The sequence below is a fragment of the Oncorhynchus gorbuscha genome, linkage group LG23 (genome assembly GCF_021184085.1).
Source record: "Oncorhynchus gorbuscha isolate QuinsamMale2020 ecotype Even-year linkage group LG23, OgorEven_v1.0, whole genome shotgun sequence".
Taxonomy (NCBI): domain Eukaryota; kingdom Metazoa; phylum Chordata; class Actinopteri; order Salmoniformes; family Salmonidae; genus Oncorhynchus; species Oncorhynchus gorbuscha.
In genome coordinates this window covers 57,139,493-57,160,181 of record NC_060195.1, presented here as the reverse complement: position 1 = coordinate 57,160,181, position 20,689 = coordinate 57,139,493, and the positions used below count along the sequence as shown (strand labels likewise).

Below are 20,689 nucleotides of genomic sequence, written 5' to 3'. Positions count from 1 at the left end.
TCCAAAAAATGCCTGCATGTCACGCCCTGGTCATAGAGAGGCTTTGTATTCTCTATTTCGGTTAGGCCACGGTGTGACTAGGGTGGGCATTTTATCTTCTTTTTTTCATGTTTTTGTATTTCTTTGTTTTTGGCCGGGTATGGTTCTCAATCAGGGGCAGCTGTCTGCCGTTGTCTCTGATTGAGAACCATACTTAGGTAGCTCTTGCCCACATGGGTTTTGTAGGTAGTTATTTTCTGTTTAGTGTGTTTTGCACCTGACGGAGCTGTTTCGGTTGTTTCTTTTGTTCCTTGTTGTATTTAGTGTTCAGCTTATTAAAATAATGATGAACACTAACCACGCTGCATCTTGGTCCGCACCTTCTTCCACCAACAGTCGTTACACTACAGCATTGAAGGTACCCAATAACACAGTGGCCTCCATCAATCTTAAATAGAAGAAGTTTGGAACCACCAAGACTCTTCCTACAGCTGGCTGCCTGGCCAAACTGAATAATCATGGGAGAAGGGCCTTGCTCAGGGAGGTGACCTAGAACCCAATGGTCACTCTGACAGAGCTCCAGAGTTCCTCTGTGGAGATGGGAGAACCTTCCAGAAGGACAACATCGCTGCAGCACTGCACCAATCAGGCCTTTATGGTAGAGTGGCCAGACAGAAGCCACTTCTCAGTAAAAGGCAGGTGACAGCCTGCTCAGAGTTTGCCAAAAGGCACCCAAAGTCTCTCCGACCATGACAAAGAAGATTTTCTAGTCTGATGAAATTAAGATTGAACTCTTTGGCCTGAATGCCAAGCGTCATGTCTGTCTCCATCCCTATAGCATGGTGGTGGAAGCTTCATGCTTTGGGGATGTTTTTCAGGGCAGGGACTGGGAGCCTAGTCAGGATTGAGGGAAAGATTAAACGGAGAAAAGTACAAAGAGATCCTTGATGAAAACCTGCTCCAGAGCGCTCAGGACCTCAGACTGGGGCGAAGGTTCACCTTCCAACAGGACAACAACCTTACACACACAGCCATACCAAAGCAGGAGTCTCTGAATGTCCTTGAGTGGCCCAGCCAGAGCCTGGACTTACACTATCGTTCAAAAGTTTGTGGTCACTTAGAAATGTCCTTGTTTTTGAAAGAAAAGCAAAAGTTTTGTCCATTAAAATAACATCAAATTCATCATAAACACTGTGTAGACATTGTTAATGTTGTAAATTACTATTGTAGCTGGATTCTTTTTTTTACAGAAAATCTACATAGACGTACAGAGGCCATTATCAGCAATCATCACTCCTGTGTTCCAATGGCACGTTTTGTTAGCTAATCCAAGTTTATAATTTTAAAAGGCTAATTGATCATTAGAAAACCCTTTTGTATTTTATAATAGCACAGCTGAAAAATTTTGTTCTGATTAAAGAAACAATAAAACTGGCCTTCTTTAGACCAGTTGAGTATCTGGAGCATCCGCATTTGTTGGTTTGATTACAGGCTCAAAATGGCCAGAGGCAAAGACCTTTCTTCTGAAACTCAAAAGTCTATTCTTGTTCTGAGAAATGAAGGCTATTCCATGCGAGAAATTGCCAAGAAACTGAAGATCTCGCACAACGCTGTGTACTACTCCCTTCACAGAACAGCGCAAACTGGCTCTAACCAGAATAGAAAGAGGCTAGACCTGAAAATAGCTGTGCCGCAACGCTCCCCATCCAACCTGAAAGAGTTTGAGAGGATCTGCAGAGAAGAATGGGAAAAACTCCCCAAATACAGGTGTGCCAAGCTTGTAGTGTCATACCCAAGAAGACTCAAGGCTGTAATCGCTGCCAAAGGTGCATCAATAAAGTACTGAGTAAAGGGTCTGAATACATATGTAAATGTGACATTTCAGTTTTTTATTTTTAATACATTTGCAAAGTTTTTGCTTTGTCATTTTGGGGTACTGTGTGTAGATTGTTGAGGGGAAACATTTTTTACATCAATTTTAGAATAAGGCTGTAACCTAACAAAATGTGGAAAAAGTCAAGGGATCTGAATACTTTCTGAAAGGCACTGTAGGCTTTTGGTGTGGGCTTTTGGTTACAGAATGACAAGAAAGACACGAGGCAATATTTCTTAAACTTACAGAAGGCAAATCATTTCTGTAAAACGAAGTGTAGACATTAGTTGGCAGGGGTCTTAACTTCAACAATATTGTGTTTTGATGCATGTCTAATACCAAAGACTTTTTCTGCTAGTGTCACGCCCTGACCTTAGAGATCCTTATTATTCTCTATGTTTAGTTAGGTCTGGGTGTGACTCGGGTGGGAAAGTCTATGTTTTCTATTTCTTTGTTTTAGCCCGAGTGTGGTTCCCAATCAGAGGCAGCTGTCTATCGTTGTCTCTAATTGGGGATCATATATACAGTAAGTTGTCATTTTCCGTTTGGGTTTTGTGGGATCTTGTTTTCTGTTTAGTGTCTGTACCTGACAGAACTATGCGCTTTCGTTTTTGCGTTTGTTATTTTTGTTTGAGTGTTTTTGAATAAAGTATCATGAACACTTTCCACGCTGCGCTTTGGGCCACTCTTCCTTCTACCAACGAGAGCCGTTACAGCTAGATGTTTTCTAAAACCCCTTTTCCATCTGTTTGACTAGAAAGCCTTTGCTTAGGCCTAGTTTATATATGCCTTAATAAAATAATTACATAGATTCAGAGCTTTCATTTGACACCAATATTTATGTGCTCCTATGAACTTCCCATTACTGCTAATGGCGCTATTACAAAGAAATGCCCACCAATTTACACAGACTCGCCCATGTCACAAACAACCACATTTACCCAATTCCTATAAACAAACACACAATGGTTATGTTCTTCTAACCTCATGGGGACCTACAATTCATTTCCATTCAAAATTCTATTGTCCCTAACCCCTAACCATACCCTTACCCTAACCTTAACCCATAACGCTAACTCAAACCTTAAACCTAACTACTAACCTCTAATCCTAATTCTAACCCCTAAATTTAAAATAGAGTTTGTCCTCATGGGGGAATTTTCCTTGTTTTACTGTCTTTGTGGGGACTTTTGAGGATTTTAGATCCCCACAAGGATAGAATAACTAACACACACACACACACACACACACACACACACACACACACACACACACACACACACACACACACACACACACACACACACACACACACACACACACACACACACACACACACACACACACACACACACACACACACACACACTAGCTATGTTTGCAAGTGCTCTACTTCCATCTCAAAAGCTCTGTTGGTTAGCTGACTTGAGTCTGTCTGACCAGCCAGCGTTACTATGTCTCTCTCTCTCAGGCTTCAACTGTGGCAAACCAAGCAAGGCCCAGCTGCATTCCTTAAGCGTCTGGGCTTGGCATAGACCCCAGTCTCTCAGAAGGTTTAAAGTGTTTATCTTTTTCTCTCTCATTTAAAGGGAGACACATGACTCACAGCTTTACTGCCAACCAGATTTTTCTACTACCATGCTGATTGGAAACTACTGGTCTGGGCCATTATTCACAAACTCAAGAGAAGTCTTAGTTGTGCTGATCTAGGATCACTTTAGAAGTGCTGATATGGGGTCAGTTTAGCATTTTAGATCATGAAGAGCTTGATTTTATGGACAGCACTGCTACTCTTAGACTATTTCTGAATATGGGCCCAAAGGCTGTATGTCTCAAGTGTCTAAAAGTAGGAGTGCTGATCTAGGATCACGATCCTCCCTGTCCATATAACAGTAATCAATATGATCCAAAAGACAAAACAGATCCTAGATTAGCACTCCTACTCTTTAGATAGAAGCCCTTGAGCCATATTCATTGTCTCAGAGTAGGAGTGCTGATCTAGGATCAGTTTTGCCTTTTGGGGCAGCATTTATTTGTTTCAATTTTGAAAAGAAGGGGATCCTAGATCAGCACTCCTACTCTTAAGACTAAAGTATTTCCAAATAAGGACCCCGGTCTGCTTTTCATTGGGGCTCCCCACAGAAACTCTGCTTCTTAACACTTTAAGCATTCCTCACCACAGACCCAGAATAAAGTAGACCCGGGGCACACTGACAGAAACCATCAGACCGGTCACGTCACCCACGGTTTGTCATCGCAGTCGGCGATCACAAATGCACCGATTCAGCCTCTCTAAATTCCTCTGTTGCATTCCTTATGGCCACAAATGCAATAATTTTCCAAAAGATTCCACACTGTTTTCGCATTCCTCCTCTCGTAGCTCATTGCATTGCTGTGCTGTTTGGCAAGAGATGTCTAGGAGACCCGTGACATTGTCTGTCAAGGCGAGGCTGGGTTGTTTACCCCCAAAATTGGCGTGGTGACCGCTTTGTTGTTGTTTGTATCCCAGATTGCCCCTTAACAATGGGTCTTATATCATAAGGCAACTCCATAAGTGTAGACTACAGCTGGTCAGATAAGAGTGTAGACTACAGCTGGTCAGGTAAGAGTGTAGTCTACAGCTGGTCAGATAAGAGTGTAGTCTACAGCTGGTCAGATAAGAGTGTAGTCTACAGCTGGTCAGGTAAGAGTGTAGACTACAGCTGGTCAGATAAGAGTGTAGACTACAGCTAGTCAGATAAGAGTGTAGTCTACAGCTGGTCAGATAAGAGTGTAGTCTACAGCTGGTCAGATAAGAGTGTAGTCTACAGCTGGTCAGATAAGAGTGTAGTCTACAGCTGGTCAGATAAGAGTGTAGTCTACAGCTGGTCAGGTAAGAGTGTAGACTATAGCTGGTCAGATAAGAGTGTAGTCTACAGCTGGTCAGATAAGAGTGTAGACTACAGCTGGTCAGATAAGAGTGTAGTCTACAGCTGGTCAGATAAGAGTGTAGACTACAGCTGGTCAGATAAGAGTGTAGACTACAGCTGGTCAGATAAGAGTGTAGTCTACAGCTGGTCAGATAAGAGTGTAGTCTACAGCTGGTCAGATAAGAGTGTAGTCTACAGCTGGTCAGATAAGAGTGTAGTCTACAGCTGGTCAGGTAAGAGTGTAGACTACAGCTGGTCAGATAAGAGTGTAGTCTACAGCTGGTCAGATAAGAGTGTAGTCTACAGCTGGTCAGGTATGAGTGTAGTCTACAGCTGGTCAGATAAGAGTGTAGTCTACAGCTGGTGAGAAGAGGTGTAGTCTACTCCTTGAGAATTTAATTTGGAAAACCTCAAATGCAAATAATGTCAAAAATTGGTAGGCTATGATAAGCCTTCTTAGATAAATCTAATCAGGATAACACGAGTAGTAATCAATTGGCTCATATGCTAGTACACAAACCACTTGTGAAGACACACTCCATTATCTTCGAACTGACATTTGAACATGCTAATTCAATCTATTCTACTCAATCTAATCTAATTCATTGGATACATGTGGCAGTCTGTCTCATAAAAAATAGAGCATTTTTGTGCAATCAAACGTATTGACATTTCTCAGTTTCAACCTGGAAAGAGTATCTCTCTCCTAGTGACACTTCACTGTGGCTGGCTGCACGACCTGAGAGGCTACTGACAAGGTAATCATGCACAAAATATATGGCCTGACCCATGGCTAGAACCCATACATTGGAGGGAAGACCTTAAACTGATGGGGGTTAAGGGTCAGACCTTTTGAGGTCGAATGAGGAAACGATTGCCAAGGAGTAGAGGGATGTAAGAATTCCTCCCTCTACTGAAGAGGAAAAAAGCTCTAAAGATCATTCCTTTCCTCTTCTCCTTTATATGCAGTGATCTGAAAGAACTGACCAGGGGTGTAATCATTACACCAAACAGTTGCAAAACTGAACGGAACGTTTTGGCCCAGGTGAAAACCAGCCTGATGACAAGATTCCACCCTATCATTTTTACCTGGGCCATGTTCGGCAAGCAAACGTTGTGTAACATTGCACATAGAAATACCGTGAATAGAGCTCCCATGATTCCTTGTTCTACGTGCCAGAGGGATGTTTGTTGTACGTTTTTATTGTGTCCTGCTGAATGTGGCCCTGTCATTTTTTCCATTCAGTGTGGATGAAGGGAAGGAGCCAATTGCAGGATACATTTTATGACAAATAGCCTGTTTTTTCTTTAAATTATATAAAAGTTGGGCCTCCGTAGTGGCGCAGTGGTCTAAGGATCTGCATCGCAGTGCTAGCTGTGCCACTAGAGATTCTGAGTTTGGGTCCAGGCTTTGTCACAGCCAGTGCCTGAATGGGTTGTGTTTCGGACGATGCATGGCTCTTGACCTTCGCCTCTCCCAAGTCCGTTCGGGAGTTGCAGCGATGAGACAAGACTGTAACTACCAATTGGATACCACGAAAAAGGGGTAATAAAATATTATCTCAAAGACACTCTATTTTTGTTATGCCTGTACTACTTGACAATAGGTTTCCACTGCCAGACTTACCATTACCCCTCTTTGGCTGTACTAATGTAGTTTGAGGGTTCTTCATAAGGTGGATTGATGACTCTTTTGATTTCTCTTTTACTCATGAACGGACTCCATTCACAGAAATGTCACTTCAAGTACTTCCTGTTCTCAACATCTAACCAATCAGAACAGAGAAAAGTAGTTGCTAGGTAGATCATCAATTACCATTCAAATTAAAAATCCACTGATTCACCATATTTTGGAACTACAAAACATTGACAAATAATAATATCTCTTCACAACATAATTATACACTAGTGTTATGTGGTGAACAATGTTACAAACAAAATGTTTCTCAAAAGGTCTTTCATATCTGGTCTGCTTTGAGTCATATTGGCTAAGATAGGTAGAGGCCTGTGAGCCATAAAAAGCCTATTGCAAAGACTACAGAGACTATTGTAGAGAGTCATGTCAGCAGTTTCAAATCCAGAACATTCTAAACCTATTAAACATGGAATGCAGGTTCTAGTAGAGGGGGACCTTCAAAAGAAGATGAGGCAAATACTCAACGTTAAGTGTGCCATTGCAGTTTGACTTATTTATGGATTTATAGTTATTAGCAACTGAATGTTGAGCTATCGCCCATTGTTTTGAAAGTATACTTAGCAGTACTTTGGCTGTAATTGCTTTCTAACAAGGTTTTTAAATAGGATAGAACACATATGTATATCTGGCCTATCTAAGTGATTTTCACCCTGAACTTTCCAGCAAGAGAGCAATACCTCACATACAGTATCTAAAGTCATAAACTGTTCTCTCAGCTACCGCACGGCAAGCGGTACAGATGCACCAAATCTGGAACCAACAGGACCCTGAACCGCTTCTACCTCCAAGACTACTAAATAGTTAACCAAATAGCTACCCAGACTATCTACATTGAGCCTTTTTGCACTTACTCTTTTGACTCTACTGTTAGTTATCTATCCTATTGCCTAGTCCCTTTATCCCGACCTATATGTACATATTTACTTCAGTTACCTCGTACCCCTGGACATCGACTCAGTACTGTTCCCCCGTGTATAGAGCCAATTATCGTTACTCATTGTGTATTTATTCCTTGTTATTATTTTTCTATAGTTTTCTCTCTGCATTGTTCGGAAGGGCCGACTGTTAGTCTATACCTGTTGTTTAAAAGAGAGCGTGTGACAAATACCATTTTAGTTGATTTAATAACCAGTTTGGGACACTGGGGAGGAGCAATGTTGGACTTCTATGGTCAGAAACCCATACATTTAGCCGACCCTCATCGTTACATGTCATCATTGTCATGATGATGACATATCTACTTTTCATCGTTTTCAGTGTGACCAGCTTTCACCAGACATTCCTCCTTCCTGTAAATCTTTGCACTGATGATTAGCGAGAGGTCGGAGCTGGTTCAGGGGGTGAACTATAGGCTACAAAATGTTAGCCTGCAGCAAATGCATACTATAGTGCACCATACTGAAACAACCAAAGCTCTCCTCAAACACTCTCAGACAGATTCGTGTTTGAAAGATATTTCCATTCTCCTTTCTGCCATAACGTATTACGTGATGGAATGGAATGGCAAATCTATATCTTGATACAATCATACACAATCCAATGTCTGGAATTCATAAAGATGAAGAGTTGGCCAAGTCTCGGTGAAAGATATTGTTAGAGAATTCCCATAGTTAACCAGAACACTATCCTTTGGAATTCCCAGCTGCATCTGGGAGTTAAATCTGCTTGGCCATAAAGCAGTCAGTCCTACAGCTTCCATACCAACACTGAGATAAATATGACTTTTAATTATCCAGGCATCTGGTTAATGGTAAAAGTGTATGTGTTCCGTTTCTTCTTAGAACAAATATGAAAACAAGCAAACTCAATGCTATTGTGTGTCCTATACATGTAAAGGTAAAACTGTTTCGACAACACCACAAAACATCATAAAAGGAGAATGTAATAACGAAGGGAACTCTACTATCCAATACAAATCCAACCAAAAATGTTAGCTGGAACTGAAGCACGGTTCTATCTGAGACAGTGTAGCTCCCAATGTAGTGAGATGACTGGGGAGTGTCGAGGCAGTCTGTCTGCTGAAACGTGCTCAGTGTAGAGGCAGTCTCTGAGTGCATCCCAAACGGCACCCTATTCCCTTCATAGTGCACTGCTTTTGACCAGTTTTTTTTTATTTGAATCCCTATTAGCTGTTGCAAAAGCAGAAGCTACTCTTCCTGGGGTTCACACGAAGCATAAAACATGACATAATACAGAAAATGAATAGACAAGAACAGATTTTAAAAATAAATAAATATAGAAATATACACACCTCTGGTTCAAAGTACTGCAATACAGGGATAAGGGTTCCATTTGGGACATGGATTCTGTGTCTACTGAAATGTTTTTGCTCAGAGGAACACTAAGTGGATTCATGCATCGCCCCATGCTACAATGACATGTTGGAATGTCCAAGCCATGTTATTTGCAGTCCCACTGGGAATAAAGAAATGTCCCTTTTCACACCGGAAGCTTGAAGAGAGGCCCTTTATATGGCCATCAACATTCATGAGCTACAAAGGGAACCTACAGATAAATAAATGGTCCACATCTTGAAATGTTAAGCTCACTGATTCTAGCAACTCTTGCTTCTCAGGAGTTGAACAGAGATGACGGTGAACCAAGGCACAAAATGTGGACTAAAAACATTCCCGAGCTATAGTACTCTAGCCTCCCTGATATTTTTTTTAGAGACAGACCACTGTCATTCGGAGTGATAAGTCATGCATTTGTTTTTGAAACTACATCATAATCAACAGTAAAAGTCAACATACTTTAAAAATGTTTTATATTGCCTCTTTTGTCCAGTCTTCAGGTAAGTTTCCTTTCTTCTTCCTGTCCCCAACCGGCCTTGTCTATCCCCAGCGTGTGGATGAGTATCCAGTCCAAGCTAGTGTGGTTAGGAATTGTCAACTGTTCCTCCCAAGGCTGCCTGAGGTGAGGGGGGAGGAGGCCTAAACAAATGTGCTTGTGTTCACCGTCGATGGTTTGTATGCAGCCAACACCACCACACCACAGCCGGGCTCCCAGCCAAGGCCCTACCTCTCCTTCCACTAATGGCAAATGGCCGTCAAAAAAACTGACCCGTTCCCGCCACAAATACACACCCACTCCTTGTACTTTATCATTTCCTCAGAGCGCTGGGCCAACACAAAGGAGGGCCGCTGTGAGGCGTGGCAAGATGAGAGGCCCCCAGAAAGACTATGTTATGCCCTTGTGAATGTGCATGGAGTAGGCTAGGGTGGGTGCAGATGAAGGGTAGGGCAGGGTGGAGGGAGGTGTGTGTGCGCCCTGCGACTGAACCTCAGCTCCCTGCGCCATTATGCCATGTTTGCCCTGTGAGACTGGCAGCTGGGGCGAGGACAAGGCATTTTTGTCTGTTTTCTTTTCCTATGAGGGCCCTGGGACAGGGAGGGAGCGCTGTTGATGAGGGCCCATTCGGCTGGCATTGACGTGTGAAGAGACTGTGTCAGTGACAGCTGAGGAGATCAGGCCCTGTAATTAGCTGTGTGTGTACAGAGAGGATGTAGGATGGGCTGTTGCTTCCCCCTCCCCACCCTTTGACATTCAGGATCACTGATCATATTCTGAAAACTAGACAAACTGGGTATAGCAGACGTGGATTCCACTAGTGTTTGTTTTCTTTCAAATAGTTAAGCCCAAACAAACGCTCAATCTGAAATGCCAGGTACAATAATACTATAATTAAGCAATAAGGCATGGGGGGGGGGGGGTGGTAATATAGCCAATATACCACGGCTAAGGGCTGTTTTTAGGCACGACGCATGGCACAGCCCTTAGCTGTGGTATATTGGCCATATACCACAAACCCCGAGGTGCCTTGTTGCTATTATAAACGGGTTATCAGTGTAATTAGAGCAGCAGAAATACATGTTTTTCATATCCGTGGTATATGGTCAGATATACCACGGCTGTCAGCCAATCCGCATTCAGGGCTCTAAACACCCAGTTTATAATATAACAATATATGCAATTTAGCAGGAGCTTTTATCCAAAGCGACTTAGTCATGCGTGCGTACATTTTACATATAGGGTACAGGTTTGCACTACTCCTTTGCTTCCATCGCACTGTGTTCGATGAAGTATCAGTGAAATAATCAAATATTTGAAAGAAAATACATCCTATTTGAACACAGGTTATATAGCTTACCGAGCAAGATATTCAAGTCTATTTGGGATTTTTACGCAGAACTAGAATTATACGACTGTTATAAATATAAGGTTGTGAGAGCCAGGTGGTTGGGGCCTGGGGTGGCCCATATAGAGCATGCAAGGCCTGGGGGAAACGTTCGGAGGAGGAACACTGACAGAACCATCCATGTGAGACACAGGTGTGATCAACCAACAGTGAAAAACTCACCCCACCTCAGTACACACAGTAAATCACAGCGAACACTATTTGTTCTAACTCAATATTGCAAAATGTTGAGTTAATCCTTGTGTAACGATAGCCTTGATTTGTTGATGCTGCAACAGAGGTGGTTCAGAACAACACTGGTTAAACGAGTAACCTTTGCCTGAGACTTGACAACTTGCGTTAGTACCTCAAACTAATGCCTAGGCTTTAGCTAAGTGGGCTAACATTCTCGTGTCACCCAGCAGAGCCAGGTTTGAACCCCAGTCAGTCGCACTGTCAACTTGTAATTGGATAAGTAGATGTATTTGTCAGCAGCATGCAGACTGTGATATCTCAACCATGAACCATCCAGACCTCACACTCTTTGTTTTTGCTCACTTTCTCCACCTAAGTCCAATACTCACTCTCTCCCACAATGGGACAGTGTTGTGTAGGGACTGGTTGGCCTCAGTGCAGTTACCATGGTGATTAAGCTGCTCTTTCAAGCCCAGGACTGAAGGTGCACCTCTTCTCTTTATGACAGAGGACCAGGGTCTCAACCTGCACAAGGCTCTCAGTGTCTCACATCAAAACACTGATGCCACTTCAGCTGGAGGTGAAGGGGAGCCTAACCTTCTGCAACACCCCACACAGGTCCACTCCTGGGGCCCAATGTCCCACGGGAAACAGGGGCAGACAGGGTGCCTCAACCTGGGCCTTTGCCATCTCCGTGGCCCCCTGCCTTCCGTTGGGCCCTTTGATGTTCAGGGATGTGTGGGATCTGGGGCAGCCCTGTCTGTGGAGCTGTCAACCAGAAGAGAGGCCTCCTCCTCGTCGGGTTACCCAGGTAAACGTGAACCATGGCCGGATACGGTCGTGGCTACGAACAAGGTGGAAGCGTGGAGGGATGGATGGAAGCATCAAGGTCCCTCTGATCTGATAGGACAGTCAAAGGCCTAGCTGATTACTCGCTATCCCACTAAGCCTCTGTTCTTCTCGCTGTGATACAGCAAGAAGAGATGGAGAGACAAGGGCCACGATTGTTCTTTAATCCTGGGTCTGATATGGTTGTGTCACAGAAGAATCCAGGGAAGGGGTTTGTGGAATATCTGTACAACATTTACGTCTGTGTTCTCTAGGATAAGTAGGCCACCTTTGAAGTGAAGGCACAAACTAGATAAATGTAATTGTTATGAAAAGCGGATTTAAATCAGTTAAACATAAGCAATCCTTCTTTCATCAGGGGAACATCTAATTAAAATAAATATGGTCTTTCATTTTCTTTCAAGACATGTGCACGGACAACATTAGACAATCAAATAAACATATCTTTGTTATTCCTCCCTCATCTTAACTATTTCAAACTGTATTGTTCACTGTTATCCTCTGAAACGAATATAAAAATAAAAAAATAAAAAATTGATGTCACTTGCCCTTTTTAACTCGGCAAGTCAGTTAAGAACAAATTCTTATTTACAATGACGGCCTAACAGTGGGTTCAGGGGCAGAACGACAGACTTTTACCTTGTCATCTCAGGGATTCGATCTAGCAACCTTTCGGTTACTGGTCCAACGCGCTAACCACTAGGCTACCTCGCACCCCCAATGCAGCTAGAGTAAGTGTGCCCCCATGTGACAAGATGAAGTGAAACAAAAGAGTCACAATATATTTGTTTTTCACTCAAAAGTATTATTTTGAGAATATTTGTTCCACAAATTGTAAAATTGTTAAATGAATAGAAAACATTTTTGTAACCAACAAAGATGACTTTACACGTGTCAAGTGTAGTTGGTTTAGTTGATAAGCTGATACACAATCAAAACACAAAACATATGAATATGCGACAAAGCACGTTAAGTAGTGGTTCTTCAGACTTAGTATGAAATGATAAGGAACATTTAGTGGTTACAGTTACATTTTTAGGTAGTTACAATGACATGAATGAGCATTTATGCAGCACTGCTGCCCTCTGATGGTATGATGGTGCTACTGGAAGTGGCTCCGGGGGTGAAGTTGCCCTATAGGTACAGGTCTAGGATCAGCTTCCCCTCTCCAATCCCAACCTAACCATAGGGGAATGCAAAACTGACAAGTTCAGCATCTAGGGGCAACTGCAACTCTACACCATTGGAGGAGCTGCGGGTTCCGTGGCTGCAGGTTCCAGAGTGATCACATATGTTCAGGGTGACTCTGCAGACATGTGATAAACTCCTGCACAGCTTTTCCCTCAAAGCAGATCTGGTACACAGAGGCAAACAATGGAAACCTACAAGACAAAACATTGCACTAAATCTCAATGCAGCAAGGGGTGGTTCCATTAGCAGCACTCACACATTTATTGAGGAGAGCTTCAGCTCATATTTGCAGCTAATTTGATGAAAATGTATGTGGTGAATGAGTAGAGGAATATTGGAGGAACATTTGCAAGTCATTAAATGTATTAAAGGGAGGCTCAGCGACACAAAGAGTACACAAAAATATCGGGCCACAATTTCCACAAGAGCGTTGAAGCATGAGGCTAAACGTCTTCACAATTTTCCCCATGTTGTAGTAGCGTGAAGTGGAACTGTGCACATGCGCAGATACTCTGTGTGACTGCGTGAGGGCAAGCAAAGTCATATCGCCGAGTCTCACTTTAAGGTGAAAGAGTTGTACTCACTTGCTGATCATGTCTCTCTTCTTGAGAATCTTGAACACCTCAGCGGAGGTTTGTGGGCCTTGGAGCTTCTGACCATTGAGCATCTCAGCCTCTAGCTCTTCAATAGACTGGAAAGGTATGCAACATAGTTACTTAAAGCACACACACAAGTTTCTTGAAGTGATGGATATTAATATCTTAACCTTTATGAACCTGACAAAACAGTTAAAAGTTGCACTGGTCACAGCACAGTCACATCCTTGAGTCGTGTTTGTCACCTTGGACGTCTTGGCGAAGGCCTCGGCCACCTTGCGGTTGCGCCCCCCGTAGCAGGTGGTGATCAGGTCGGCGACCCCACAGCTCTCCAGGAAGGTCACGGAGGAAACCTGGCCCTTACAGAACAGCTTGGTGAAGGCGATCATCTCCATCAGCCCAAGCCGGATCACCGCAGCCTTGGTGTTGTCCCCAAAGCCCAGACCGTCACAGAACCCAGCGCCCACCGCTACAATATTCTGGGAAGGGGAGAGTGGGGAAGGAACCATAAGGGTTATCTGCAGTTTTCTACTCTATTTCTATCAATATTATGATTCATGGTTTGTAAAAATAAAATAAAAAACATTTGACAATGTGAGCAAATAAAACAGAGGTGCAATGCAATGAAACATAGGCCTCCTGTGTAAGTTACGTTCACGATGTAGCAGAAGCTCTTCTCTTTGAATGTAAATTGTACCTTGAGAGCCCCACAGAGTTCTACTGTGTCACTCTCCTGCACCACGGTGATCCTGAAGTTGGGAGTCTGCAGCAGCTCTTTAAAGAGATGTCCGTTTGCTTCGTTCTTCGCTCCTGTTTAGGTAGTGATCGAAAGTCAAGGTACACATAACTGCATCAGTGGGAGTTGCAACACAAGCCGAGGAGGACACAAAACATCACAGCACTATCCTAGATAATATTATGGAAAAATATTTTACCAATTGTGGTCTCACAGAACTTCTCATCAGCCACCTCGTTGGCAATGTTGGCCCCCATCAGGACGCTAACCTCGATTTCCAGTTTCTCACGGATGATGTCAGAGATGAGCTTCAAGCCCTCGGGGCCTTCATCGATGCCCTGAATAAGGACCAGGGCAGAAAAGAGATCTTAGGCTGCCTTCAATCACTCATTTTGTAACATATACCCTAGTTACCAGCATTTGGGTGGCAGCATTTTTGTGTGACTAGGCTGCTGTTACATAATGAGTGTAAAATCATAGCCATGATGATAAATTCATACAGCTGAGACTTTTCCTGAGTGATAAAAAGCCTGATATGAAGCCAGAGTAAAGTCAGACTTATACATTTTTATAGATTTTAGCAATGGGTTTTCTAAGTGAGAGCTGGTGTGAAAAAGAGCAAAATGACATTACTTTGATGAGGGATATCCCAATGGTTCCCTGTGCAATATGAGGTTTCATCTGATCACATAGCCTCCCAATGAACTGATGTGGAATGACAAAGATCAGTATGCTGGCCCCTTTCACCGCTTCTGTGATGTCTGGAACAGCAACCTGGTAAATTGGAATGGGAAAAGATAGCATGATACACTGTACTATTCATGATGGATGTTACTATGTAGTAGCATTTATCGTGAATCTACATTACGCAGTGGAGGCTGCTGAGGGGAGGACGGCTCATAATAATGGCTGGAACGGAGCGAATGGAATGGCGTCAGGCACGTAGAGACCATGGGTTTGATAACAATCAATTTTTTCCCGCTCCAGCCATTACAGCGATCCCGTCCTCCCCGATCAAGTTGCCACCAACCTCCTGTGATTACAATATGTTATGTGATGTTATTTTGCTACAGGGTCGTTTAAGGAATTGACATAAGGGGCGGCTAACACACGCATTAACACACGCATTAAGTCTTGGAAAAGTGGAAAGCAAGGTATGTCAGACTGGTAGGCTGTTCAGAGAATGCCAACTACCTTAAGCATCTATCCATGAAGGTATATTCTGGCCGGGGGAGTTTTGTTAAGAGCCCCGACGCTCGTTCTGAACATTAACATGCATCACTTGCAGTACGGTTTTGGAAATATAAGGAAAGTATCTTTCATAGCAGCAAGAATTAATATCCAAAAAAGTCTAAATTACTACACACCTTTTATAGTATGTCTGGGAATTTCCAGGGACCTCACAATACCATATTATCACGATATTTAGCCAATAAGATATGTATTGCGAATCTCACAATTCTATGTATTGAGATTCGATACTGTGATTTTATTGCGATTGGATGTGCCAAAAGGTTCACCATATAGCTGCAGAGGGACAAGCAAGAACATGAGAAAATGAGTTTGGATCAGTCAGGGAAATAAAAGTGCTGAAAACAAATTGGCTCCCTACTTAAAAAGGAGATGGAGAACAAGCTAGGAAAAATACAGGACAACTAACAAAAAAAATCCCAGTTCCCATATGGCGATAATGTCAAAACTTACATGATTTATTGTAAAAAATAATATCCTGATATGCAACTGTCTAGATTTCTTACCCCACCACTATTTTATAAGGTTAGGGTGTGTGTTCCCATATGGCCATGTTACAGCGCTTTATTAAGGAAGACTAATGGAAGGCAGAGAAGACCACCTGTGCTAATTAAATATCTAGCGTGCTTGAACACCTGTGTGTCAGCGTAACTGGAAAGGAAGTGTAGTTTTGTCGTCTGGAGGAACACATTTGGCATGATATTGATCCCATACTTTGCATACATACAGCCCTATGGTTCAGTGCAAACCTGATACAGTAAGCGGCTCTTTTTTTACGTGAAAGATTATTTCTCACTGATATGAAAGATAATTCCATGTTTCAAAAACCGCGTTGCATGCGATGATTATTGACGTTTCTGAACATTAAAACAAAGAGGGGATTGTAGTTTACATGGGCCCACCGGTAAACAGTGCTTATAGCTGAGAACCTTAGGGATAAAGCAGAATGCCTTAGGTTCTTGTGAACAACCCCAGACGGATATGTTATCATCTCTGTATAGGTCAAACTTCATTCATCTTATCTGTGTGTATCCTTTTACACAACCACAAAGCATGTCCGGAGATAACGTTAACTCCAGATGTATTGCCCAACTCAATGATTTGTAATCTTGAGGCAAAAATCTAATATTAAACCAAACTAACCACATTTTTGGGAAGCTTGTGACCTGGTAGGTATTTGACGTTCTCATGCTCTGTGTTGATGATTTCTGTTAACTTTTTGCCATCGATCATCTCTTCAAACACCCACATGTTAACAATGGGGTCAAACCGGTTGGATCCCTTTGCATTGTGACCAACGATTTTGGCTATCGCAGAGCCCCTAGGAGATGATGAAAACGGATTAGATTGGAGGGCAATGGAATAACACCATTCATATTTTCAAAATCCCAGTCGCAAAATGAACAACATGCTAAATATATCTTGGGGGTACCATAACCAGATTATAACAGTACACGGAATGGCTTGCATATACCCAAGCCTACATTCAAATATTGTAAATCAAACTTCTGTTTGATATTCTATGAAATTACATTGCAAGTTGTCAATTTAGCCAAATATGAGGACTTAGTTGGCTACATTATGAATCAATGAGTGGAATTCATGATACAATTCTGTCGAATGCAGGCACATGCAAATAGAGAAAGCCCATAAATATACCAGTTTCCGGATCCAACGATGCACACTTTCTTAGCAGGCATTTTTAAGGTAGAGTAGCAGCCACGATTCTTTGAACAGTGTTAAGGGATCAGTAAAATGCCGTGTTTATAACCATGTCCATAACTTCCTTATACGCCCTAGTCGTGTGGGCAGCGCATTCTTTTTTAGCACACCGCCCTTTTACCCTGTATATAAAAGAGGGGAAAGGTTTGTACAGGTTAGATAACAGTAGGGTTATTCTGGGTGTGCCACCACGACGAACCTGTAATGACAAGTATGGAGAGACATTTATCCATGGAGAAAGTCCGATAATTTTCTCGATTTGCCGAGCTCGGGGGAGATACAAAATTCTCACTGTTTGTCATGCAACACGACTGAAATATGTGCCGGCGGTAGCTCGATGGGGTATGTGCAGGATATATTTGAAGACGTGTTCTATTTCGACAACTGCAACCTATTACGGAAAAACTTTGTATGCCACAAATGTCCCTATTGTTTTGCCAATGCGGAAGTCCTTTCATGGAATTGAATCACATGACTCCAGTTCCGTGTCGCGTCATCGTGAAGCCTGTTAGCAGCGATTTGGATCATGTAAACCCCAAGCTCACGACCTCGCTAGCTAGCACGCCACTGTTTTTACAAGAATATATTGTGATGGATTACTTAATCAGTCGTTTAGATAGTTTCTCATGAACGATAGCTATGTGGTTTCTAAAGCCATAAACTGAATAAATTAATCTGAGCAAGGCCTTCAAGTTAGCAAATCAGACTAGAGATTGCTGTGTGACTAGTTGTCAAGCTAGCTAACGTTTCTGGCAAGGTTTGTAGCTTGTTAGCTAGCTATAACGTTGGCTATGACAATGCAAGGTGAAACCGTCACGGCAATACGAATATCGGACAGTGAAGGGAAACTGGATGTCTTTCCCCAGAAAGGGACGCCTGGTAGTTCTGGGAGAGGGAGTTCTAAAGGCTGGCAGTACAGGTATGATGACTGTCTAGCTAGCTAGGCTAATTATCTGGCTAACCAATCGTGCAAACCTAGTTAGCTGCAGTGATTTGTTTGGTTAATGGGCAGTGCAACACACATCTTCAGTTGGTAACGTTAACTAGGAAGCCCTTGGTCAGACGTTAGCTGTCTAGCCGGCTATGGTTTCTAGCTTTTTCTAGCTGAGCTTACTGCCTTAACTATTAGTTAACAGGCTAGTCAGAGTTGGATCAGAGGTTCATTTGGAGTTGAACTATGCCAACCCATTGATGTTATTGTAGCATAACTAGCGTGTTTGCTAACTGTCAATCATTTTCTCAATCTCTGCTCTATTCAGTGACCACATGGAAAATATTGACGGTTACCTGATGAAATACACCAACCTGGTAACAGGATGGCAATATAGGTGAGTGGGCAGCCCAGGTTGAAGAACATTGATTCAACAGTACTTTTAATAAATGCACATAGCATTTACAATTTGATCAAATCAACTAAACATACTACTGAATTGATTCATTGCTTTGCCAACAAGCATCTTGAGCTCAAGGGCATTGGGCCAGTAACCAAAAGGTCACTGGCTCGAATCCCCGAGACGACTAGATGAGAAATCTGTCTATGCCCTCGCAAGGCACCCAACCTTATTTTCTTCTATAAGTGAGGTAAATCACTCTGTATAAGAGCGTCTGCTAAATTACTCAAATGATTTGATTGAACGTTCTGCTCTTCGTGCAGGTTCTTTGTCCTCAACAATGAGGCAGGGTTGTTGGAGTACTTTGTCAATGAGCAGTCCAGGCCCCAGAAACCTCGCGGGACACTCCCCTTGGCAGGGGCGGTCATATCCCCCAGCGATGAGGACTCCCACACCTTCACGGTTAATGCCATCAGTGGGGAACAATACAAGCTCCGAGGTGAAACGCACACACTGTCTCTCACACTCCTCACCAATCAGAAAACAATCAAAACAGCTACAACAACTCATACGAGAGTGTCATGCTGTTTGAGTAGTCTACTACTGGACATGTATGGTTTGCATTTCATCACAGTGTTATTATGTCCTCAATATATCAGTCAGTAGTTGGACAGGCAAGATGCACATCTAGTCACTGTCAGACTATTGTACCAAGACTTCAGGAAGGGGAGAAAGCAGGTAAAACATATCCAAATCAATACGCGATAATGGCGGTTTTCTCATTATCCTCGGTTGACGAGGGATAACGTTGTCGTTATTGATCCATGCGGAGAGATTCACTCTGCTGCACTGTAATGTGCTCACTCTGTTCAGGCACCAAACTAAAGAAAACCAACTGAAACAGGGATGCACTAACTGAACTTACCCAATAGGAAACTCATTTGAATTTTGAGTTGCAAAACATTTTGCAACCGTGTGTACTAATGAATGTGACCCTGTGGTGTTGTCTCCCAGCCACGGACGCCAAAGAGAGACAGCACTGGGTGAGCCGGCTGCAGATCTGCACGCAGCACCACACTGAGGCCATGGGGAAGGTAAAGGCCAGGGCTTTTCGTCTGACACACCCAGTTTCACAGGCGCATATACCCAGTTGCATGCACACACACACACAGTTGCATGCACACACACAGTTGCATGCATGCACACACACACACAGTTGCACACACACAGTTGCATGCACGCACACACACACACACACACAGTTGCATGCACACACACACACACACACACAGTCGCATGCACACACACACACACACACAGTCGCATGCACGCACACACACACAGTCGCATGCACGCACACACACACACACACTGTTGCATGCGCGTACACACTGTTGCATGCGCGTACACACTGTTGCATGCGCGCACACACTGTTGCATGCGCGCACACACTGTTGCATGCGCGCACACACTGTTGCATGCGCGCACACACTGTTGCATGCGCGCACACACTGTTGCATGCGCGCACACACTGTTGCATGCGCGCACACACTGTTGCATGCGCGCACACACTGTTGCATGCGCGCGCACACACTGTTGCATGCGCGCACACACACAGTTGCATGCGCGCACACACACAGTTGCATGCGCGCACACACACAGTTGCATGCGCGCACACACACAGTTGCATGCGCGCACACACAGTTGCATGCGCGCACACACACAGTTGCATGCGCGCACACACAGTTGCATGCGCGCACACACAGTTGCATGCGCGCACACACAGTTGCATGCGCGCACACACAGTTGCATGCGCGCACACACACGCACACACAGTTGCATGCGCGCACACACACAGTTGCATGCGCGCACACACAGTTGCACACACACAGTTGCATGCGCGCACACACACAGTTGCATGCGCGCACACACACAGTTGCATGCGCGCACACACACACACAGTTGCATGCGCGCACACACAGTTGCATGCGCGCACACACACACAGTTGCATGCGCACACACAGTTGCACACACACACACACACAGTTGCATGCGCACACACACAGTTGCATACACACACAGTTGCATGCGCGCACACACACAGTTGCATGCACACACACACACGCACACACAGTTGCACACACACACACACAGTTGCATGCGCACACACACAGCATACACACA

At 43.5% G+C, this 20,689-nt stretch overlaps 2 protein-coding genes across 4 annotated transcripts in view; one reads left to right on the top strand and one right to left on the bottom strand.

Moving 5' to 3' along the window:
* Window positions 1–12,572: 12,572 nt before the first annotated feature.
* LOC124010541 (glycerol-3-phosphate dehydrogenase [NAD(+)], cytoplasmic-like) lies at window positions 12,573–17,625 on the bottom strand. Of its 2 annotated transcripts, none has more exons than XM_046323076.1 (9): window positions 17,374–17,625; window positions 17,112–17,296; window positions 16,596–16,773; window positions 14,835–14,975; window positions 14,401–14,539; window positions 14,163–14,275; window positions 13,711–13,944; window positions 13,454–13,560; window positions 12,573–13,060 (listed from the first exon to the last, which is right to left on the bottom strand). In XM_046323076.1, the coding sequence occupies exons 2-9, from the start codon at window positions 17,150–17,152 to the stop codon at window positions 12,964–12,966; spliced, it is 1,050 nt and encodes a 349-aa protein (XP_046179032.1). In that variant the 5' UTR covers window positions 17,153–17,296; window positions 17,374–17,625; the 3' UTR covers window positions 12,573–12,963. The 2 variants fall into 2 exon arrangements, with proteins under 2 accessions (XP_046179032.1, XP_046179033.1); XM_046323077.1 differs by having other exon boundaries at window positions 17,467–17,619.
* The window catches only part of LOC124010540 (oxysterol-binding protein-related protein 11-like), a 21,453-nt gene continuing 18,026 nt past the window's right edge, over window positions 17,263–20,689 (top strand). Inside the window, exons 1-4 of one of the 2 annotated variants that reach the window (XM_046323075.1) lie at window positions 17,263–17,516; window positions 18,434–18,502; window positions 18,829–19,004; window positions 19,520–19,599. In XM_046323075.1, the coding sequence (XP_046179031.1) occupies window positions 17,512–17,516; window positions 18,434–18,502; window positions 18,829–19,004; window positions 19,520–19,599 (330 nt within the window). In that variant the 5' untranslated portion in view covers window positions 17,263–17,511. Of the gene's footprint in view, window positions 18,094–18,433; window positions 18,503–18,828; window positions 19,005–19,519; window positions 19,600–20,689 lie in introns of both variants that reach the window. The other variant, XM_046323074.1, reaches the window with a different exon arrangement.